The sequence below is a fragment of the Phoenix dactylifera genome, chromosome 9 (genome assembly GCF_009389715.1).
Source record: "Phoenix dactylifera cultivar Barhee BC4 chromosome 9, palm_55x_up_171113_PBpolish2nd_filt_p, whole genome shotgun sequence".
Taxonomy (NCBI): domain Eukaryota; kingdom Viridiplantae; phylum Streptophyta; class Magnoliopsida; order Arecales; family Arecaceae; genus Phoenix; species Phoenix dactylifera.
In genome coordinates, this window is record NC_052400.1 from 21516197 (window position 1) to 21541531 (window position 25335).

General features: G+C 38.7%; 2 protein-coding genes across 2 annotated transcripts in view; one reads left to right on the top strand and one right to left on the bottom strand.

The window, feature by feature from the left end:
• Nucleotides 1-7341, bottom strand: part of LOC103704848 — a 38294-nt gene extending 30953 nt beyond the window's left edge. Inside the window, exons 1-5 of the mRNA XM_008788325.4 lie at nucleotides 7150-7341; nucleotides 5954-6150; nucleotides 3609-5876; nucleotides 2244-2319; nucleotides 939-1061 (exon numbers count right to left, since the gene is read on the bottom strand). Of these exons, the coding sequence (XP_008786547.2) occupies nucleotides 939-1061; nucleotides 2244-2319; nucleotides 3609-5876; nucleotides 5954-6140 (2654 nt within the window). The 5' untranslated portion in view covers nucleotides 6141-6150; nucleotides 7150-7341. The remainder of the gene's footprint in view (nucleotides 1-938; nucleotides 1062-2243; nucleotides 2320-3608; nucleotides 5877-5953; nucleotides 6151-7149) is intronic.
• A 1981-nt stretch (nucleotides 7342-9322) lies between these two features.
• Nucleotides 9323-15480, top strand: LOC103705505 (ATP synthase subunit d, mitochondrial-like). The gene is made up of 5 exons (XM_039130458.1): nucleotides 9323-9643; nucleotides 10833-10914; nucleotides 14604-14668; nucleotides 14936-15022; nucleotides 15144-15480. The coding sequence occupies exons 1-5, from the start codon at nucleotides 9470-9472 to the stop codon at nucleotides 15243-15245; spliced, it is 510 nt and encodes a 169-aa protein (XP_038986386.1). The 5' UTR covers nucleotides 9323-9469; the 3' UTR covers nucleotides 15246-15480.
• Nucleotides 15481-25335: the final 9855 nt, after the last annotated feature.

Consider the following 25335-nt stretch of genomic DNA (forward strand, 5'->3'; position numbering starts at 1 on the left):
TCGATCTCCCTCCCGAGTGCCTCCTCACCCGATTCCGAGCCTCCCACCACGATCTCTAGCAAAGATTGCTAGGTACACTCCCGATCTTTCTCTCCCCTCTTTCCCCTTCTTTTTTTTTTTTTGCTTTGACAGGTTATTCATACAATTTTCCCCTTCTTCTCTTCAATCCCCTAGAATTACAGTTAGGGTTAGGGTTCTCCCTCCACACACACACACACACACACACACACCCACACCCCCACACCCCCCGGTTCTCCCCCTCCCTCCCTCTCTCTCTCCCCCCACCTTCGCCCTCTCTCTCCCTTTCCTTATCCCTCTCCCCCTCCCTCTCCCTATTTCGATACACTTTGGCATCACATGGTGCAGACCCATATCGTGCCATTCCGATAGCTGATCAATACGAGTCATAGTGTTGGTTCAGTGAACACTGTTCTGATTAGTTTATGACTCATAGATCCTAAATTTTAAATTTATTATGGTTATGATGAATTTGAAGTTAAACTAGATTTTGTTGGTTGTGATCTTTGCATGCCATGTTTTATTTTATGTTTTAGTTATGTGTATGATTAATAAGTGAAAACTTAAACAATTGATGGGTGGTTATGGGTTTATCCAAATGGACTGGGCATGGGTTTACATTTCCCATTCAGATTATTAGCGGGTCAGGTATGGGTTGGGAGTTTTTTAACAAAAACTTTACCTAACCAAACCCATTGCCACCCTTGTTGAAAGGTGAAACATTAAAAGTTACCTTCATATCCAAAGAGCTTGTCGTTGTTCTATTAAGTCAACAGCATTTTCAAATATCAGATGCATTTTTAAAGAAGCAAGAAAATATTCACTGACGGTAAGAAACCTGTACTTATCTGAACAGAACCTTTTTTTAATAATAAACAGTTGGCTTGTAAATGAAAAAAAAAAGGAAAAAGAAAACATACCTAGATGCCAAGGCTACCTCATTATCACTTCCAGTTTTGCAAAAGATCTGATAAACAGAAGTGAATAACAATCTCAGGATGCCTTCTTCTGCCATATTGACGTCTCCAAGCATATCCAAAGATCTGTTTATCCATTAAAGATAAAGACTCAGAGCAGCGGCAAGAAAGATGAGGCCATCTGAAACTTGTCCATGAATTACAAACTGCAGTAATATGATCTTTGTTACTATGAGAAACTACAGCTACACCAGCAAAAACTATCATAAGCCAGCCCTTTAAATCTATATCAGAAGTTAATATATGATGCTTTTGCCATATAGTTGGACAACGGGAGGGAGTTTCTGGCCTACGCCCAATTTATTGAGTTAACAAATCTTAAAGAGGTGCAGGATGGACTCAAACCTAGGTCATTGTAACAATTTGCAACAACCTCACCAACTGAACCAATTAGCACCCACTCTGCTGCCATATAGTGAAAACAGTTCATGTAAAGTTTAGATGGTAAATGCTTGTATAATAAAACAGAGAATTTTTTTTTTCAGAAAATATGGAAAATGTGCAACTGGTATTGTTGATTGAGTGATAGGTATAAGCGCTGCCCCTTAGCTGTTTTATTTGTGTGTTTTGTGTATAGAAGGATTTTTAGGCATGAAAAAATATGCATACATACAAACAGGCATAATTTCACCAGCATATAAATATGCATACATACAAACAGGCATAATTTCACCAGCATATTGCCATGGTGCCTTAACTTTCTGTTTTGGCAAGCTGATTTGAGCAAATCAACAAAGAGAAATACAGCTACCTCCTCAATTCTCAACAAGACGCAAAAAGGTGAAACAGATTTAGACAAAGCCAGCAGAGATAAACTAACAGGCAAATAGAACCTGTCTCACTCTGCAATAAATCAAAAATAAGCAAACTCTCTCACTCCCTTAAGAAAATGAAAATCTTGCAAATCCAAAAATTCAAAAAAGTGGTCCGTGCAATATATCATCCAAATCCAAAGTCCGGGAAAATTTTCCTTGTCATGTTTGAAGCAAAGCCACACCATAAAGCATGGAATCAGTCATTAATGTAAGAAAGCTGAAACTTGTTTATCTCGAGGCTACAATCAAAAGGTAAAACATCCCTGACAAATAGCAGTCTGATAGTATAACCTTTAAAAGCTATCTCATCAGCATGGGTATGGCACATCTTGACTTGACAGCATTACATAATATCAGGCATGTCGTTAAAGCAGGTTTGCATAAAAGTCTAAAAATACAACTTTAAATTACAGGGTAAAAGACAGCAACTTACTGTTCTATCTCATCGGATTTTAAGTATTGCAATGCCAACTGCATCTGACGCACTCGAACGATTTTCAGGTCCCATCCTGCCATAAAATTGATTTTCCTTACCAAATGTGGGGAGGAATGTGAACATCTCCAAGCATGCATTGTATTTAGAAGGACAGAGAGTATAGTTAATTCATACAGCCACACATCACATTTGCATCATATCGATAGCCATATATTCAGTGAATACAGAATATAAAGGGGGCCTTTGTTGCATCATTCTCAAGTAAGATCTAACAGTCAAAAGATAATGTGCCAATGGCATAAATTATCTGAAGTTGAAATGCCTATCAGTGAAGCTGAATACTGCCAAGGACAACGATGAATACAAAAATAACATTAATTCAGATGAAAACATCTAGCTACAGCCTCCAAGCAAACTGTGAGTAGCTACATATTATAGTCAGATCAACGCATAGAAAAAATAAATGACCACTTTACAAATTGTAATATAAATGCTAAGTCCCATTAGTTACAGTCACCTTCTACCCTTTTTTGGACTATTTCCAAGCCAATATAGGCTGTATGCTTCCATGTGATGAATGAAGTTCATAAGCATCATATTGGCATGGCTTTTTAAATAAATCAGGTTCAACATTACTACAGCTTATGAGTACTAGGTACACTTGTTAATGGGACAAGCTCTGGAAGGCACTGTGGAATACCCTCCTAATAACATATATAGCAATGTAGTTTTTGATAGAATTATGCACATTTCTGTGTTAGCACACAACAGCACATGATAATTGTGCAAGATGGTATCATTTATTTAGATTAGACCAATTTCCATTTTTTAAAAAAAATTGGTAATTGGCAATCATTATGAACTAATGTATGTTATCAGAGTGTAACAAAAAATCATTGTCCATTCTTAGGCAGCATTTAAAGGGGAGTGAACTAAAATTGCATTTGAAATGTGAAGTTTGACATATAACACCTTACTACAAGAACAAACCAATAATCTATAATCTTAGTTTGGTCATAAAATTGAAGCTTGTAACTACCTTCGACATCTATGTATACTGTATAGTGTAGGCCAGAACATATACTAGATGGCTAATTTTAAACATACATTGCGGACCAATAGATTGAATCCACATGGCTCAGGACACTCAACAAACCAAAGCCATGATCAGAATCATGCAAATTCTGATGGTCATGGTTCAGGGATGCTCATGTCCAGCTTAAGCCCAGCAAACAAAGAACCCTATAAACAGCCCTGGTTCTAAGCATAGCATTAATAAAATCAAAAGAAGCTATAGAATATAATAGATATATGAGACACAAGCCACGATAATTAAGCTGTGTTGCAAACAATCATACTCACCATTCTCCAAGCAGATGTGCTCTGCCTCTTCAGGGCCTTCATATAATAGTACTCTATCTAAAACCTCTATTTGCCAAGGTCTCCACAGCTCTCTAGCTTCATTCATAGCCAAAAAATTCTTAACTTGATTATTGCTATCTGCAGCAATACTTGGTTGCCAATACCTAATGGATTCTGTTGGAAGGTCACCAGATGAAATTGAAACTGATGGGAGAACAACAGAGAGGCCATCCTGGGAAACCAGATACAAACATCCTTGGAAAGAGCATCCAATCGGCTCTCCTACAAAAAAATATTCTTTAGTAGCAGGTACAAACATCCTAGTAGCCAAAGACTTATTCGATTGCCTGAAAGCATCCAAATCTCTTTCATCAAGAACTGATGGTGCCACATATAAACTGGTGTGAACAATTTTGTAACCATTCTGCTCCTGATTACATTTAACAAGTCTAGTGACTCCAAAGGGTGAAAGGCAAATAGAATCTTCTTTGTTGGATCTGTTTATAGGAAGAAATATTCTACGCATAGGAGTCGAGGATACTTCAGATCCACACTGTGAATTCCTCTGAACCTTTTTCTGTATAGCAGTACTAAAACCACTAAGAGAAGCTTTCATTTGACTTTCTTTATTCTGAGAATATTTCTTTCTTCTTTCCCTATGTCTAGAAAAATTACTCAGATTTAGATTTGAAAAACCTTCACCAGATATATTGGAATTAAGTAAACCTTGATGCCTGGAAGGATCACATGATAAATTTTGACCACTTATCTCATAACCAGCAACCTTCCAACCAGCCAATATGCCAAGATCAGAATGTTGAGAAGGCTGCATGGAGTTATTACACAAATAATGCTTTTCTGAGATATAATCATCAGCACAAATTACATAAATCAATCCATGTTCGTCAAGAATAGCTAGGAGCAAAGAATGAGAAGCCACCATCAACCTCCTAAAAGTTCTACCACATGTAAGGTCTCTAGTACAAGTTTCGTTTCTATGAACTTCACATTGTTGATCAACTTCACCATCAATTTTTTCCTTTCTAAGAGATGTATCTCCGCTTACAGGCAACCCTGTATCTAATCCACAACTCTGTAACACATCAAAACGAACAACAGGATTGCCAGAGTTTGCATCCCAAATGCAGATCAAACCTGAAGCATTAAGACAAACAAGAAAGTTGTCTGCAAATTGAAAGTCTACCCATTCTGATCTTGGATCTACACCAGCATATGAACCCTGGAGGTCTACCATACAAACCCACTGCAAACCCCACGGGTGTAGCATAATAACCACCACCAAGGTGTTTCTTGTGCTTCCAGGATCATGTTCATGATTGTCGATCAATGCATTATCTGAAAATGACATGACTAAACCAACTAAGTGATGTGATGAGCTGGAGAACACTCTCGAACATTTGTAAAAAGTATCCATACAACCCGTCATACACTCAAAACCTCCTGTTGATATGGGTGCATGACCCCCAAAATCTTCTGCAATTTCGAAACTTCGGTTCTCCTCCTTATCACTTAAAGAATTCGCACGAAACTTCAAGAATAACAGAGTACTATTATAAATGCTAAATGATACAACCTTTGCAGAATGAGGAAGTGATGATTTTGCAGGGAACCTGGCCAAATACTTACCGCTGGAAACGTTGGTATCCAGTACAGTTTGAAAGGACTTTAGCCAGTTTCTTCGTCTAATATTAGATGACTCCACATCCCCAGATTCACCATAAGCATTTAACCTTCCACCAGTTCCAATATCCATGTTTCTCTCATGCAAATTTTCACAGCTGCCAGAATGCTCTTTTGACTGTGCTCTGTGAGTGGGCCCCCACTGCACCCACTTGCCTTGCACATCTCCAACATCAGGCACGGATTCAACCATTTGGGAACTTTTATCAACATAACGGAAAGCATGAACAGTAATGCCATCATCACCACACACAATGAGAAGCTCCCTAAAACCAGAGTCCTCAAATACGTTGTACCCATCCCCACAATGTCCCCAAGCCAGTGACTTCACATTGGAGATTACAGGATAATACTCAAAAGCTGAAGAACAATGTCCATGTGAGAAAGCAATACTTGATGATGCAATTTCTGAAGGTTTGGTAGGGCACGGGGCCTTGTCTACTGTGTCTGATGTATGTACAGCCATATGGCCTGAAGAAACAAAAGGTGACAAACTTGGTTCTTGAGAGCCTTCAGAAGAAAACTTGCCTTCATCATCCGTCTTCATCAGCATACAGGGCCCTTTTCCTTAAAAGAGACGAGAATGTACTGAGTAACAAAGAGTGCTAGGGTGCAAAATAAAGGTAAAGAAATTCAATAAATACCAGTAACCAGAGGAAGTAACAAGGCTTCACACTGATATGAAAGCAATAGTAGCAGCTCCCTTGTTGGGGAGATAAAAGCTTCACAAAATTCTGATAGTTGAAGTTGAAAATGCAACTGGCTCCATTTTTGCAACTGCAATACAGCAGGACCATCTCCAACCTCACCACTGGAAGACATAACCGTCATTTGTCTCTACCTGCAACGCATTATGGAATCAGCTAGGAGGCACACTTGCCTGGATTTGTGCACACACACCCATAAGAGAGGCAGGGGGGAGAGAGGGAGGATAAGGTACACTATTGATGCAGGATTGGTATACTCTTTAACAAAATGCAAACATTACTTCCTAATCATACCATGCTCTACGCAAGTCCAATTCAGCGAGTACAGCAAAAAGTAGCAAAAATGAACTTTTCTTATCTTCATATATCGTGACGATGGACTTCACTTTGCCAGCATCGAAAGGTAAACCCACTTACCTCGAATATTTTATATGAATATCCAGTGCATTCTATAGAACTCGTCTTAACAGAATTCTTAGCAGCTTTTGCAGAACCACTGCAGAAACACGAGGATCAAGCAATAGCTTGAGTGGGTAAGGTCTAGCACACAGCTTGGCAGCAGGAAGTAATCTTTGGAAAAGTGATAGAACCCTAATTCCACATCTGGAATCCGGCTTTCAGCACAAGATTTGCGGTAATTTATGGCTAATAGGCTTGTAGAAAAGGAAGTCGTGTTGGATTTTTTTTTTTTCCTTTTTTCCTCCTGAGTTCGTTGTGAGATTGTTCTGTGCGTATATTTTCGTTGCCTTGACCAAACTTTCCACATGTGAAGATGGAAAAAATTGAAAGAATAAAAAAAAATAGGGAAAGAAAGCAAGTTCAATTTCTTGACACTGTCGCCACCTCCACGAGCGGAGAAACGCAGCCAAAAACCATCATCAACCAAACCATAACGAGATGAGGACCATGCCCGATTCAGAGAAGCTCCTTACCTCCAAATAATCTTTTCTTGGACGAAAGGAGGGCCGAATTAGGGTTTCGAACTCCACCAGCCCAATATTACGGATTGACAGGCGATCTCAATTTGGCGTTTGGGCCAATCAAGAATCCTACCTTTTCCAGTAATCAAAGATTCCTCTTGTTTCTGATATGAGAGGAGAAATAGAAAGATCGGAAGAAAGGGGCGGACGTACCTCGGACGCCGGCGCCGGAGATGGATGCCGGAGTTCGACCGGATGGGCGACGCAGACGTCGACGGGCGGCCGGAGCGAGATTGGTTGGAGGAGGAGAAGAGGGTTCGTCTCGATCGGATCGGAGAGAGGGTTTGAGAAGGGCGAAGCGGTGCGGAGGAGAAGAAAGAGAGGTGGGGGAGGGAGAAGGGGAGGAAGAGGAAGGAGAGAGGGTAAGAATCCAATCGAGCCCTCCGGCTTCAATCCAGAGTGGGGCTTTTAACTCTGGCCGTGCTTCGGGCACGTTCTTGACGCACGTGTAAAGTGGGGGGCAAACAGCCAAACAGCCTCTAAATCACGTGATGTGAGAGAAATCTCGGATGTTCATGTATCTATTCAGACAAGATCCTCTAGGCGTGCAAAATCCTAAGCGTGCCGTTGGATCTACCGTTAACGCCGTCCTCAAAATGAATCACAGCCGTCCAGTTATGGTAGTCTCTACCCTTTCCGCTTGGTAGGCAATTCGACCAAATATTTATATAACCTGGTTCAAGTATGGGTTATATTTATGTTATAATATATATTTTTTTGTCCTGATGTAAATGGCTGATGGTGATCTACTTTCAAGATATAGCGAGCCATTACATGACCGGCTCAAAGTGCATTCAAACAAAGATGAAGGACGTAACTAATATTCTTTTAAAATTTGAAAAGATGGCCATATAACTTTTCTATTTAGACATGAAGCCGTTATATTTGACGGAATAAAATAATAAATTATCTTTTTTTTTTGGTAAGCAAGTTATTTTTGCCTTGTTCTGATTTATCCTATAACTAAACATGGTTGCAATAGGAACATGACTGTTAAATCATATACATACAAATGGATAGTATTAAAATGACATATAGCGCATCAAGAATGTCAAAGAGCGTGAAAATCATCTGAATAATATTTGCTGGGAATAATTCTATGTTTAATCTAACATCCATATCTATTTTTATATATGCAAAGAAAAACGAACAAGAATATATCAATAGAAAACTATCTAATTCATGTCCAAATATATAATTCTATTTACAATTTTTATTTAGTATCGTATAGTTCTCGTGAACTTATAAAAGAAAACAAGTGAAGACATTAATATGCTTCTTATCTTGCCTTTCATACTGTGATATCTTTGATTTAGGGGTTTATATGATTTAACTATCCAAAATAATTATAACCGTATTTCATATCTGTACTATCAATTTGCAATTTCTATTCATGTTCGTTTAAGGTAAATATGGATTTAAATTTTAGCATTTGATCAATATCTATACCTGCATATTTACTCATCAACTGAAAAATAGATACAAATATGTTATACTAATATCCAATATGATTTTGGTCCTATTGGAGGGAGAAAATTGGTTGCATTCTATGCATATGTTTGTTATTAAATCTTGCTTAATTTATGTTATATTGACCAATTTTACCATCTAGGAACAGGAGGGATTGAGTAAAAGAGATTTAGCGAAAAGAGTGAGGATTATGTGATTATATTGATCATGGAAGATCATCAAGTGTTTGCTCGATTGGTATCATCTTTTACCACTTGCAAAAAGGATTCTCGTCAAACTTAGTCTCTCGAGCAAGGTTGGGCACAAGATAGAAAAGATGTGAATTAGCCCTTTTTAGTATTTTTTTTCAAAAAAAAAGATTGGGTACAAATGAGAGGGGCTTGAAGGAATGGGGGAGAAGTGGGTAACCATTAGGATGAAAAGGTTTCAAAGATGCATGCATAATGGATAAATCAAATACAAAACCGATCCACCATAGACTTATATAAATGCTTATTTCATTAGATTGGATTATGGTAGGCTTATGAATTTGCTTCATTCGAAAGCTTCATATACCTGCTTGGAGTGCCATTCAAAGACAATATGACTGAAGAAAACGATTTCTTGGCTATAAAACTTGTTCATTGGAATTGAATAACTACTTAATTATACCCAGATGAAATTACTATGTGCAGATTCCTTGGCTATAAACTTCGCTGACGGCTTGACCCCCCTGAGGATGAAGTTACTGAGCCCAATTCCTTCACTCCTCGAAGCCTGAACCGTAGCCCATCTTAATATGGGCCGGCCCGCCTAGTTTCCTGGACTCGCTGTCCACCTACCGAATTCCTTCGGCTGGGTTCCGGACGGCCCATTTGCAGCTTCTTTTAGATGCATCGATTCTTCGGCTCCCCTCCTGCCTGGTGGTTTGGAAGAGACTGCGGAAGAGAGGAAGCGAAGCCGCCTTCGAGAGTAGAGCGTGAATCCTAACCCTAACCACCTCTCCGGAAAAAAGGAATCGAGGATGAGCGGGAGCGGGACGAAGAAGGTGGTGGAGGCGGCAGCGAAGGCCACCAAGTCGATCGATTGGGAGGGCATGGCGAAGCTCCTCGTCTCCGAGGAGGCCCGCAAGGAGTTCGCCAACCTCCGGCGCGCCTTCGACGAGGTCAACCACGACCTTCAGACCAAGTTCAGCCAGGTAGCTCACCCGATCGTCTTCTTTCTTTCTTTTAGATTCCAAGAATCCTGCCGGATCTAGGGTTTCTTCATTAGATTCTCTGTATTCTTCGATGGGGCATCGTTTCTTGCTTCTGATGTATTTCTTAATTTTAATACAAACTTCCTAAGAATGTTTTTGAGATGCTGAGGTGATTTCATTTCCAAGGATGAACAGTGATTCTCTCATACTGATTTACGTTCGTATTTAGATCTTTAAAATGAAGGAAAGAATCTTATTGTCCAGTTGTATTAACCATCACGATTATAATAATGGAAATCAATAACAATTCTCTCTCTCCGACACACAAGCATGCACGTATCCTGTTAGTTTCTTCAGGCCCTTTGCGAATCAGGTCTTCACGTAAGGTCGCCATTTTTTTATCTTGGCAATAAACTTTGGCATCCATGATCACAGTGCTTGTTCTCTTCTGAAGAACACTCCAGAGAAATACGCTTTCTGCATTTGTGTTCGTATTTAGAGAAATTTTCAATTGGCTAGAATGTCTTCATTTGTTTTCTTTCTGCTTTTTTTTGGGATAGCAAACAAGAATAATTGTATTTTAACCAGCCGCTTATTTATTCTATCAACATTTATGTTGCTTTAATTTTCCAACTAAATTTGCATCAGTGTATTCTTTAAAGATCTCAGAGAGAGAGAGAGAGAGATATGGACCTTTGACCATGAGCTTCAGGCTTATATGTATTATTGTATGCCAACACATAAAATTGACATTATTTGATGTGAAATACAGGCTTATGAGACCTCACATAAACATACTCATCTTAGTTTTTTGAGGGTTCAATATTTCTCAGTAAGACAAGTTGGATTTCGAAGATGATATTTTGCTTCTTTCTGCCATCTGAAGTTCAATGATGGTATCTCCCCATGTGCCACCATTATTCAGGCACAAATTATTACCTCTAGTTTTAAATTAGTTCATTGATTATTTGCTACATTCATCAATAATACACCTACATTGTAAGAGTACTGATGCAGTTGGCGTTACTGAGATTGAAACTTAGCTAGACTATATAATTATTTGGACAAGTATTAAGGCTATTTTAAAATTGTATATGTGACTCTATGTTTCTCTCTGCAACTTCAGAAACAACATGTTATCTTCTTTGCTGCATGTATATTGATTTCTAGCTTGTATATGCTCATGTAGGAACCTGAACCCATTGACTGGGAATATTATAGAAAAGGAATTGGGTCTCGCTTGGTGGATATGTATAAAGAAGCTTATGACGGTATGTTTTCTTCATACTTATAACCTTCATAGAACATTGGCAAATTAGTTTCTCATTGCTAGTATCTGATTAGAGGATATATTATCATTTCATTAGATAAATCTATGGTTTTCACATTGTTAAGTGAGAAATCTGGTTATTACACTATAAACTTGGCGAGATGCTGTGTCATGGAAATATACTTGGATGTTTGAGCTTACGTCATAATATAGGATGCAAGTATGGCTGAAAACAGATTGGATATAAATTGGATATCAGTTCATTCATATATGTATATGTATTTATTTGCAGTATATGAATGCAGGTATGGATATAAGCTAGCTGCTAAAATTTATATCCATATTTGTTCTAGATAGATTTGGATACAAATCGGGCATTTACAAATATGGATACAAATCAGATAGTTAAATTTTATGAAACTCATTTGAAGTATATAAGCCTCTTATTATTTTAAAATAAATAAATATCATACAAAAGACAATAAAGATATAATTGCATTCGCTTGATCATCTGATTTTTAAAGGATCATAATAATGTCGCTAAGTTACTTAGCATATTTTGAATTAAAATTTGATTATTGAGGATCCAATCCACCAAACCAAAAATGTTACTGGATGAAATGAAGATTAAACTAAAGATACGTTGATGTTGTTACTTATTCTCCATCGAAGTTTATAACAGCTGCAGGAACTAATAGAATTGCAGATGGAATTCAATATTCAGATATGGATCAGATATTGGTATATCCATATCCCTATCTACTTTCTTTAATGAATACAAATACGGATATAGATATCGGTCGGATGCTATAATTTGTATTTGTATCCAGATAGATTTGGATACAAAAATGGATCCTAATGGATAATATCCCATCCATTTTCACCCCTAGATGCAAGTTTACTGAGCTTATATATTCAATTTCTTTTTATACAGTAAAATCTAGGAAGATAGAAATGGGTGTTTATAGTGCATAAATGATGTGAGAGATAATTCAGCTTCAATGAAGCTATAAGAGTGTGTTGAGGTGAAATAACAATGGGATGGATTCAATTAAAGAAATATTTCTACGTGCAGGCTTTTGGTACCAAAAGATGGTGTCTGCAGTGTAACTACGAGAGTGACGCATCATTAACAGAAGTGACAATGGGAATTTCAAGATTCCAAATCACAAATAAGAGGATAGTTATGCTTATAGCAGCCAGTTAGTAATATAAATTGAAGTTGTATTTTGAGTTCATCTTATAGTATTTGCTGGTAAACATGCTTTAAAACTAAAGAACAAGTGAGTGAGCCAGAGCTAATCATGGGCCGGGCCTCGGGCCTAAACTCTAATTCATTTTTAATCGGGCTTCGGGCCAGGCCTATGTAAAATTTGATATTTTCTATGCCCAAGCCTGGCCCATGATCAGCTTTAAGAACAATTGATGGATAAACTTGGGAAGGCCCAAAAAAATAGCAAGAGTAAAAGATTGCAGCTGTAAGGTTATGATAAAGATTTTAGGTGCAAGATGGAGAACATCTTAGATTATGTCATCAATGCATTTTACTGATTTTTGTTATTTTGGGAGTTTTCTGAAGTCTGGTAGGTTATAAAAACCTCGGAACATTAAAAGTCATGTACAGAAGTGCCAATTTTGTAGGCATTTGAATGGTTCATGACATGATATCAGAAACCTTAGCTCTATATATTGTCATATAATGATGAGATCATTATCTGGGTGCTTGGCACTACATGCAGTGGTGCCATTTATTTCATTTTCATAACTTTATAATTATTTTCATAATTTTAATTTCTAAGGGTAACCCTGGTAGAAAGAAAATACTTAGAATGTAAAGAACTAGGAAATTGAAGAATTGTCGTTTCCATACATGTATTCCATCTGCTTTATGCATGAAAATCTTGACAAGATGCTCAATTTTGAAGATCGGCACTTTGCAATTACCAATCATCTATCCGTTGACTAAATATGTCAAAGTTATTCCTTAATTAATTTGGGTTTCTGTGTCCATTTGTCTTTCCGCCCTCCATCTATATGTTTAAAATGTTCTTAAAGGTTTGAAGTAGTTTTTATCTCCGTGAACAGCTATAATGGTTGTACAATTGTGACAATTGTTTAGATAATATTAATGAGAATTGTCCCTAAGTTAGATTGCTTTCCGACATGGTTTTATTTGGTATGTTGGAGTATCTTGGAAACAGATATTGTGGATGTGCTATAAGTTCTTTAAGGGATCGACCAATGTGGACATTAAAATACTGAATTTAACGAGGGCCATAGTTTTAAGTTGTCAGGGTTTGGCTCGTTGAGATAGGCTGCCTTAGGAATCTCTGTGCACGGTAGCTGGTGGAGATTCTTCAATTCAGAACTAGTAGGTTGTCTGAGAAGATGATTTGTCAGAGGTTGTTATGGAGCAAGCTGACTATTCTTTTATTTTTTGCTAGGTTGGGCAAGTGGAGCTTCTTTTGAATTTGTCATGTATTTGGATTGAAAATCACAGTCACCTTAATTCTAGGTGTTGTTAGGCCTTTTCATGGAAGTGAATGGAGAAAATCTAATTTTAGGAATATATATAAGCCTAATTGCAGAGGAAACTTTTACTAATTAGTCGGTTTAGCAGTGGGGAATTTTCCGCAATGGGTGAAAGCGTGATGGAGCAATGCTGCATGAAGGTAGAAGACCTGCGGGCTGTGAACTTCTTTTCCCCGGAGAAGAAGCAACAACAGTCAGAAAGTCTGTCAGATATGAACTTCAGCCAACCACCTGTTTTACAGCGCCTCCACTTTCATCTTCTTCATTTGTTATATTTCCCCTCCCCCTCACTGCCTCATAGATGGAAGCTCTAATAGGTATTAGTAGTAGTTGGAGTATGAACAATGTTTTCTCTACTCTTTAACTATCAGGTTAGAAGCTCCTCTCTCTCAACGAAGCTTTATATATTAGATATCTGTTTTATGGATCAATTTTATAATATATGGATTTTCAATAATTTTTATTTTTGCATTTCATGAGCCGGAAATTTTCATTCATTGTCCATAAATTGCACACAGTATATTCTCGTCTAGTTGGGCAACCATCAAGTTGATCTGCTTGTTATCCCATTAGAATATTTGAGAGCAGATTTTTCACTCTTTACTAGATGCTCTTCAGGATTTGACTGGTTAGGTTAGAATTCAATGCTGCTGCTGATATAGTCTCAGAAGTTTTATAATTTAGTTTTCTTCAGTAATCTGAGGGATCTAGAATTCAGAACATTTCATTTTTCAGGAATTTAATGCCAAGAGTTATGTCATTTCAAGTCTAGTGTAATAAAGTATCCAAGAAGTTTCCGTTCAGATTTTAGCTGTCTGATCAATGGCTTGATTCTTAGATGAGAATGCATGGATTTGATGATTTGGACTCGCCCACTAAGAATTTCTTTAGTTTCCCTTCAATTTTGGAGGTTTATTTCAGTAATATGATGGATGTGCCATGGGACTTCACTCTTTGGTGGAAACATACCACAACCATAATCCATTACCTTGAAGTCTTGTCCCAACTATTTGTGTTGGATCTATATATTGTCATTGCCAAGCATTTCTATTTAGACTCATCTGTCACAAATTGCTCATTATTCTTGCCTCTTATATATCTAGCTTTATTGGTGATACTGCACGTACAGGTGTTCATGTAAACATCATCCTTTTGCAGGCATAGAGATCCCCAAGTATGTTGACACTGTGACTCCAGAATATAAGCCCAAGTTTGATGCTTTGGTGAGATAAGTGTACCTTATTATCTTTTGTTTTTTTCCCTGGGTATACTGCGGACAAAAGAGAATTTCTTTTCTTAAAAGGAGAGAGAGAGAGAGAGAATATGAAGAAGAAAGAAAAAAAGAAAGAAAGAAAGGGGGGGGGGGGGGGGGTTGCACTTCTTTGTGGTGGTTTGAAGCACTCATTATTTTCTATTTGAGCTATGATATATATGTATATATATATATATATATATATTTATTTATTTATTTTTTTTCTTTGGATGTTCAGTTGGTGGAGTTGAAAGGAGCCGAACAGCAATCTCTGAAGGAGTCAGAAAGGTTGGAGAAGGAAATTGCTGAGGTTCAAGAGATGAAGGTAGGAATGGAACAAATCCATCCCATGCTCCACCGACCTCCTTTTTTATGGTTATAATCAGTCCTTTGCAGCACTCTTTTTTGATGCAATTGATTCTCATAAACCTCATATTACTGTGCAGAAGAAGATTAGCACCATGACAGCAGACGAGTATTTTGAGAAGCACCCTGAGCTCAAGAAGAGGTTTGATGACGAAATCCGTAATGACAACTGGGGATACTGAACATCAAAAAAGAGTTCAAAGATCATTTAGCAGTTAAATGAATGCTTTTCTTATGATTTCCAATTAAATAATATGGTTTTTCCTTGTATCTGGAATGCTACCAATATTTGCTGGTGGTTTATTAAATTTATCATTGTTTAAGAGTTGGAACTTAGCATTATCATTTATTCACACCTGTCTCTGTTCTGAGAGAACTTATTTTCGCTTCTGAATGCGGGCCAACTTTCCTCTTCCATGGGCTCTTTTGGTCTATAATAGGCTTATTTGCATGGTTGCAATCTTTTCCTGAATATTATTTTCTTCTCAGAGCATTGTGAATAATCATGTTTATCAATATCGACTATCTGATGCGTTAGTTGCCTATACAGGGTGGTTAATGATCTCAAAACTGTTTGTTGTTTTATAATGAGGAAGCCTTGACAGCATATCTTATCTAGTATAGGTACAAGGCAGGCACATCACTAAACACTAGTACGCTACTATTATCGATATCAATTGCTCTGTAAAATATTCACCTACCAGCAAGAATTTGAATCAATTGTTCTAGTGATGTACCAGCTCCAATTGAAAGATCATGAGGAAAAGGTGGCACAAATTGAACAAGATTGTGGCGTAGTCTGACCAGGAAGCAAGAAATAACGATTGGGGATTTCCAATATTAAAATACTTTAATTCCTAGGAAGAGCATTTGAGTATGATAAGAGTGAGCGTGCTGTGTAGCAGAGTTGAACTGGGCTAAGATATGTAGATACATAGATGGATGAGTAAATAAATAAATATTGATAATTCTTATTTGACTTTTTTTTTTCCAGCTACCTTCTAATGGATATCGCTATTTGATTTCAGGATTAGTAAATCGCATTTCTAAGGAAAACCCAACAATATTCAACACATAACCATCTTAACAATTCTAAGGGGAGGGGGGAGGGAGAGGGGCAGAAAGAAAAATATGTCAGAAAGAATAACAGATATTAGAGATCTAATCAAAAGTTTTTTTAAAAAAATATATAAGAAACCGGAAACAATAGAGGCCGCAGTGAGGATGGAAGAGGTTTTAAAGAACCACCAAGGTGGTAGCCCAGTTGGAACGGGGCGTTTGCTTCTAACCAAGTGGTTCGAGGTTCGAAACGCACAGGCGTCGATTAAATTTGGGGACCGGATGCCCCTCGCCTGGACATGGGGTCTGAAAGCGCTACTGGTCGGCTGGTAGCCTGGGTGGTGCCAGGTGTGACGTACTCATACGGAGGGTTGGGTCGGGTAACCGAACCGGCCCACGAGTGGGGAGGGTATGAGTAAAACCGGCCGGGGTGCCCAACACACGGTCATTTCTACCCGCATCGAATATTCTCCTGGTGGGGTGGAGGCCCAGTGGGGCTGCTACGCGGGGGTGGGCTTGTCTCTTCCTCCCCTCTTTCCCTTTTTTTCAGAAAAAAAAAAGAGGTTTTAAAGAGAAAAAAATATAATACACTAAAAGAGGAAATTCGCAAAGAGACCACCCTTTAGACACGGCAACTGCCATGCATGGACCATCAACATATCTCGCGTGCTATATTTGAACCTATCTCATATTGGGCATTCCAGGTGTGGTATATTTATCCTACCGTGTCGTTTGAACTATTTGGGTACCTCAGCGTACAACGATCGGTGCTAATATCAGATCAACTATCAAACATGCAGGTCGAAATATGAAGAAGTGGTAGCACTATCAAGATTGTAGGAGTAGTGGAAGGAAGATAACTGCCATGCACAACAATAATAGCTCCTTTTTTGCAAATTAGCAAAGATAAGTGTCAGAGCTAAATGGTAACATCTACCGTGGTAGTAAATAGGAACCACTTATAAATATTAAGTCGTAACTTTGAGAAGGAATCTTCACCATATCAATGATTAGCATTGCTATTTTAGTTTTCAGTTATCTTTCTTTACTTTTATTTGTCTTTTAGTTCATAATTCTCGGCGTAACATCATAGTTACCACATTCTCTCTCTCTCTCTCTCTCTCTCTCCCATCTATCCTTTCCATTTCAGATAATGTTGCACGCCCGCACATCGTTACAGATTTGATCTCCTTTCCATCACAAGCTGAAAGAAAAAATAGAAATGCTCCCTCAATGGCCACCCACATCATTCTCTAATGGCCGGCATCAATAAATAAAGAGAATATTACCATATTTCTCTTTATATATACTAAAACATGGAGTGGATTACAGACGATTAAGTTGCGTTTATTTGGTAACATGTGGAAACCTATCAATGAAGAGCAATGATTACATATGAAGCAAATCCTTTCCATTTTCTTGGTTGCTCCCTTCACAATTGGACATGAATGTGTTTTAGGTTTAGTTTGATTTAGTCCATCCAAATGAGGTTTCATTTGAATCAAGTTTGGTATTGAAAGATTTCCTCTAATTCTGGCTAGTTATTGTTATGGATTCAATTAATGTGGTTTAACTGGATTGGCTCTAGTTAGGTCCAATTTTACCAAGCCGAATCAACTCCGTTTTATTGTAGTTTTGCGTTTTCGTGTTGGGCCAATCTGGTCTGTCACTGTAGAGCTTCAACTTGGGCTGAGCTAAACTAAGCTCCACTGAATCTAACCCTTCTGAAACTTTGCTTGGCCAAAAATGTACTTAATTTGGGTTAGGAAAAGCCAAGTTGATCTGAACTTAATTTGAAGGCTCGGGTGATTGTACCCAACTCAAATAAATCTAGACCTAGCTCTATTTCCAATCAATAGGGCGGACTTGTGATCAATCCATCTATCACCAATGAACTCCAACCCGGTCCAACTCAATTGTTTCAAGTGGAAAATCTTGAAGTTGGAACGGTTTTCAAAGTCAGCTGTCAGTTGAGATTCTGGTCAAGCTGGACCTGAGTAGACCCTTAACCTGCCCCAAGTCGCCAACCCAATCCCATCTCTCTTCTAGTCTTCGACTCCAACAAAATATCTAGCTCGGTATTTATCATGTTTGAATTTGGTGGACCCAGACCACCATTGTACAACTTATGAACTAGACATAAATGGCTGGCTCAATTCATGGATCCTATAAAATTTTTAGCTCAATTTTTTAGGAGCATCCAAACAAATCCTTAAAGATCTTTCTTTCAACTATGGTCATCAATGTGGTACTGCCTACGATACCTAAAAGAAAAGGTTGTCTCTAGAAGTGAAATTTGCCGACGTGTCTCAAAATGTCCCATAGATATTTGCGTGAATTCTGCTTGTTTGGTTTGAATGCCATGTGGCTTTAACTACCTTCTTTTAAAAAAATCAACCGGAAGCGAGCAGCCAGCATCAAATCTTCCTCTTTTATTGACAAATTAAATGTCACTATATGCTTGCTTGCTTAAAAAAAAAAGGTATGGGATTTATGCTATGCTCAATATTTGATTATTTTTCATATGATGTGCACCCGTATCGGAGCTAAATTTGTTTGGGCACTCAAACTGTTATCTTAGGGCTCGTTTGGTTCGCGGAAAGCTTTTCCCTTCCTAGGAATATGATTTCTGGAAAACAAATTCCTAAGAAGAGGATGCCTAGGAAAGTACTTTTGGCATGTTTGGTTGACCATGGAAAAGTAACAAATTTCCAAAATATTTATATTTGGTTGACCATCCACTTTTCTGGAAAAGTTATGTATAATTCGTATTATGCCCTTAATTAAAATTAGGTTTTTAATGCCTCTTTAATACTTTTTTAATGCTAAAGGGTCTTTTGGGAAAAAAATAAAAATAAAGTGATTTCCGTCTCATAGAAAAATAGCTTTCTCATGTTTCTTATGGGAAAGACTTTTCCATGAAATATGAGAATCATATTTTTATGGAAATATAACTTTCATATCTCTCTCTTTTAAAAATTCCAATCAAACAAGAGGTATCTCATTATTTTTTCATTGACCATACTTTTTTTTCTTTTTTTTTGCGAACCAAACGAGCCTTTAGAAGTTGGAAAGCTAAAGAGATAGAAACTTAGAGAGCACTAGTGTACATGATCGCCATTTATGGGAGAAAAGGGAGAAAAAGTGCTCGAGTTGAAATTGAAGTGTGATAGCGATTGTTGTCCTTTCAAAATCTGCGCGTTGACCAGTTTTGCTATGTGGCACATGAATGACGTATCATGAACCTACGCTTTCCGATCTCTGTTGACCATGCTTGAGGGTTTAAGCATTTGGGACGAGCTCCACTTTCTTGTGGATGGGGTGTCTCACCTTCGAGGCTTCGACCATTATAAATTTTTTTGATATTTCTTAAAGTCTAGTCTAAAGTCTAAACATATCATTCATATCTTCCCTCATGCGATTTTAGGATTTTGTCTAAACATATTGAGAGATCAGCTTGGAATGAGCTAGTCAGCATTTTAAAATTAAGGAAAGACAATTTGGATGGCTTTCTCTTAACATATATCTTCCACATGAATTTATTTAACTAAAAATAAATGATTATATTGTAAAGTTTTTGTCTCCAAAAATTATTGTCGATATTGCTTTTATCTTTTAATAGAAAAACTTAATATAAAATTCAAACTATGAAAGGATATTTACGTAATTGAAGACCACGTTCTTTCGAGAGGACTTCGCATATCCAGCCACCAGAATGTTGTGCGACATACGAGGCAACTCAGTCAACAACCCTATTTATCTCTCGGTAAATATAAGTGATCTAGGAGGCCACAGAGTTCCTCAACCGGTTGCGGATGTCCTGCAGCAACAAGTGCTCATCGCCTGCCCTAGCATGGCACTGGATCCACCCAATTATTGACATTGAGTTCCCTTCTAGGTGAATCCGATTCGCCCCCAAAGCGAGCTGCGTGTGGGTAATCCTCTCCCATGCAAGTCTGAGCTCAGTTTCATGAGCAAAAGTGTCGTAGAGCCGATTATCCCTAGCTGCAACCAATCTGGAGTTGATAACGTTGTTTCTTGAATGCTCCCATTCTTAACCAAAAAGAACTTTCAAATTTCTACTCCCCACATATTTGTTTGTAGTTCTATGTTTGCCGGTAATCACTATTCCCTAATCGAACAAACTTCACATCCTAAAATTTCCCTAATCAACCAAACTTTACATTCTAAAATTTGGAGCATATCATCTCATATACGAGCACGGATCCCTCTGTTATCCTTTATGCTGCTCCTTTGCTATTGGTATGTACCTTGCTTTATGTTCATCTAGCATCTTGATGGAAAAAAGTTATGAATAATAAGATTTCAAGAACCATTCAAGTACCAGGCAATAGCATTTAACCGAGTGTGAAGAACTGCATGAAGGTGCACACGTAGCGATTGCAGTATTGTGAGGAAATATATATGTAGTTATTGGCGTAGAGGTTTCTAATGCTGGAGGCATATTGTAACACGCATGCTAATTACTGGGATTTATGGATGATTGTAATCTTTGATTATTTATAGACATGGAGATATGTAACCCTCGGCTTTTGAAGATGCACTTCTCCTAATTTCTTTTAATTTCAAAACATTAATCATCAGGAGTCGTTTTTTTTACTTAAAAAATGAGATTCCTCTTAGGGAGGGAGGTTGAAAAAGGATCCATGTTTGCACTGAGACATCATCCAATAGATGATTTGAGAGTGAAAAAGAATTCTTTATGATGCGACTTTTGCACAGCAAAGTATGGTACTATCATTGGTAGCCATCACATTATCTATTGCAGAGGTGATGTATTTTGCATCATGCTAATGATATCTTTTCATATTCCAAGAAGAAATGAGTGCCGCCCATCTCCAAGATAAATTATATGGTGGCTATTTATGATTGTACCATGAGATGCAAAAGTTTCAACGCAGATGATTGGAACTCTTTGAAAATCTTGGCAGCATATGGAAGGCTACGGAGCATTGGTTTTACAAGGAGTAAAACAAATTCTCTTTTAGAGCTCATTTGGTTCGTAGAAAAAAAAAAAGGTTAACGAAAAAGTAATGAAATGCTTCTTATTTGGTTGGAATTTTCAAAGAAAAGAGATGGAAAAATTATATTTCTATAAAAATATGATTCTCACGTTTCATGAGAAAGTTTTTTCCATAAAAAATATGCAAAATTATTTTTTTAACCGAAAATCACTTCATTTTTTTCTCAAAAAATTTCTTCAGAATTAAAAAAACATTAAAAACCTAATTTTTATTAACAATATGATAGGAATTACATATAATTTTTTCAGAAAAGTGGATGGTCAACCAAATATAAGCACTCGGAAAATTCGTATTTTTTTCATTGTCAATCAAATATGCCAAAAATATTCTTTTAAACATGCTCTTTTGAAAAATTTACTTTCTAAAAATTATATTTTTTAAAAAATATTTTTACGAACCAAACGAGCCTCAAGCCCTTCTGTGTTGACCATAAGGAATTGGTTCTGTAACCTGGATAGAAAATGAGAAGCTTGCATTCTCGCAAACGCTGTTCTCTTTCCTCTGCCTTTCGGTTTGAAAGTGGAGACACTGCTTGCCCCCTCATCATTCTAACGTTCTAATGATTTTTTTTTTGAAAAAAAAGTACTTGTAACTTTAAGTCATTCAGTGCGGATGCCACGAACATTAAAGCCATATAAATAAACAAGATCAGAAGTCGCCGCCCACCGTCTCTGTTTATTTTATCTAATTTCGCCAGTAATGCTTTGCCGACATTCGCTTCCAACCTTTTGACTTTCCCAATGACCCTTATTTTTTTTAAACCACTACAAACATATAGGCGTTGCTTACCTCAGGTCCACTCGCCTCAGAAGGTGGCAATTTGCATCATCCTATCAAATGCTTTGACCAAAACCGATTCAAATATAACAAATTTTATCGGCTCGTAGCAAATTTAAGGCGTGTACAAGTTTATGAGAATTCATATAGACATGTATTTAGTTTTATATCCGTTATTCACTGTGTAGATCTTAGATATTTATCCAAGATCAAATAATCCAAATAATATCTTCCGGCTAGTTATTTTAAGTGAGGTTCTGGATTGTTACAAATGGTATCAGAGTAAATCCGGCCACATAACCTATGTGGATTAGAAGACATTGTAGCACGGATCTATTAGGTTTGACCAACGAAAACGTCAGGACTTGATCAAGAAATCCAAAGAATATTAGCCATTTTGGGTGAGGTCCTGAATTGTTATAAATTTAATAGTAAATCTTGCTCCAAATCTGATGTATATATTTTTTTTACAAATTTTTTTTCGAGACAAAAAAAATAAATTAATTTGTATGAACTTTTTTTTTGTTGTAACTTTTTGATCAATCTAATCCATCTCGTTTAACTCTATCTATCCTATTCCAACTCTAGACAAATCCAAAACAGGTACGGATAATAGATTATCTGATCCATATCCGACGTGTTATCTTTTATCCCCGAACCGGCATCTCAATTTGGTTTTGGAGCCTACAGGAACCGTCCAATCTTAATCAGGTGGTCATGGTTCCATGGACGGCTGTCCAATAAGAGTGCGACAGGGAGAATTGGAAGAGAGCGTCCCTTCCATTATTTAATTTAACCGGTTAGAAAAGTCAGAATGCTATGAATGTTGCACGCTTGTGAGGCCCACAAGTCACCAGCCACGTGCAAGGCACGTGACCGAGTATCCATTCATATTTTTACACTTATTTGATAAATACGTATTTACTATTAAATGGTTCACCAATATAATTGATACCAACCTATATATATATATACATATATATACACCATAAAGTTATTCAAATTTACGGGCCACAAGCAGAAGTCCAGCTTGGGACTTACCCGACATCAAAAATATGTATTGAATGTGGATTCTTGTGAGACATTGTCAACAATATAATCAACGATCGGAAGATTAAACAAGCAGCCGGAACCTTACCTGGTGCCATGCCCTAGATAAGCATGAGAGAGATTGGTGTGCGTATAATCCAAACTTTTTAACCACGTTTTAGCTAGATTATGAGCATAAAATCTCTATTATGCACAAGCAGCGCTGTACAATGCTGTGCAGTCGCAGAAGGTCGCTGTCAGAAAATAGATGGTATATAAGAGCGATATATATTGTGTTGTGGTTCAAATTTGGCCCAAGGGTGACCACGCCGGAAGAGTCGAGGGAGCTGTCGAAGTATGGAGGAAGAGGAAGAGAGCCATCTCCTGCGCGATAGTGTACCTGCACAAAGCCTCACCGGTACTTTCGATAAGGTCCTTCGACAATCAAGTTAGAGTGGAACTCAGTTAGTTCAGCCAAAAGTCCCTTAGACGTTACTTGATGGGGCTATTTATAGTCCTTGTAGAGATGCCCAGATGGCGGTGGTATGGCCCGTTCTCGTCATGAGAGGGGATAGCTTTAAACCAGATGGTACACAGCTAGAGCTTGCTGGTGGCACGCAGTGGAGTCCGTTCTTGGGAACGGTAAGGCGTTGACAGTCGTAGCAGGGTATAGCTAGGATAGCATGGCGCTGTCCTTAACTGTCGTGGAACAGCAAGCAAAGCATGGCGTGGTGGCGTCGCAATGTATGGCCACGTAGGAGGGCGTGGACACACATGTGGGTGCGGCCATTGGCAAGGCCGAGCTCGTCGAGGGGTTGCATCATGCATTTGGCGAGGCCGGCTTGACGGGTGCTAAGGCTAGCTTAGTGTTTCGGGTTATGAGGTATGCTCGGTAGAGTGCCCTGAGCTCAAGAGTTGGGACGCTTTATTGGATAGGGCGCCCTAAGCTCAGTCGGGATGCGTCGGCGAATAAAGAAGGCGCCTCGAGCTTGGTCGGCGCGAGTCGGCGAATGTGGAAGGCGCCCTGAGCTTGGTCGGGGTAGGTTTGCGAATATTCCTGAAGTCGAAGGAGCTTTCGGCGGAATCCAAGGTCGGGCTAATTCTAGGTCGGACCGAGATTTCGTCTGATTGGCATTGGTATCTATTGGGCCGAAATTGGACGACCTTTTTGTTATGGGCAGGACGATCTATTTTGCCCCTCATCATTGCGTATGTGCTTATATTTGATAGCCATCTATGTTTTGACGGCGGTCATCCAGGGGATGTATAGTACTTTACGGTGCATGAGTTGTACCACAAGGGATTCCGTATCCGACTGGAAAAATTATCTGGTATTTCGCAACGGGACCTGCCCGTCATTTCTGTGGCACGCAAGGGTAATCTTGCAATTGAAACGAGAATATCAGGACAACCTCGTCACTGTACTCATCCCACTAGCCCGCTCGGCGCTGATGCTGACTGATCCCTATTTCCATGATATCCGCACAATGCATCATGCATCCATGATGAGGGTTGCGTGGGCCCACGCAGCCCGGCGACCGCGGCAGCGAGATATATTCCTCGCACCGCGTCGAGCCACGTACGTCCGGGGCGAGTGAGGGAGGGACGAGCGTATCCGTAGCTCGCTCCCGATTGGCCCGCCCCTCAAGTTCCAATTTTTGGTTTTTCTATTTTTTAAGTTAAAAATAGCTGCCCGCGGTCCATGTCGGCCTGAAAGAGAAATATCTGACGCCGAGGCGGTGCGGACCCTGCGGACCTGCGGTTCCAACCGTTCCCGCCACGTGTCCTTTCGGTCAGCCTGACCGTTTCCCGAACCTTCTGGCTTTTACTCTACGAAAGCAAGGACATGTGGTGTCCAAGAAAACACGTTGTATGGCGGCAGTTCGATTGGAAGCCAGGATTTAAGAGGAGGATAGTTTCCGTTTTCTTGTTGACTAAAAAGGCCAGACTCGAATTACATGGATTGGTATTTGCACCACGAGAAGGATTCGGTGTGTACATATATCTGTTATGGTTCAAATTCGGTCCGAAGGTGACCATGCCGAAGAAGTCAGGAGGAGCTGTCGGATGGAATGGAGAAGAAAGTTGCTCCCTGCGCGCCGATGGATCTGCACAAAGCCTCACCAGTGGGGTTCCGATGAGGACCCTCCGATGATGAAATTAGAATAGATTACAGGTGGTCCGGCCCCCAAAAGTTCCTAGGCATTACATGATGAGGCTATTTATAGTCCCCACGGAGGTGCCCGGGTGGCGTGTAGCCAGAACTTGCTTGAGACATACGGTGTAGGCCGTTTTTATGAACGGCATGGCATCGATAGAAGTAGCAGGGTATGGTTCCTGGTTGATATGTCGTGGAGTGGCC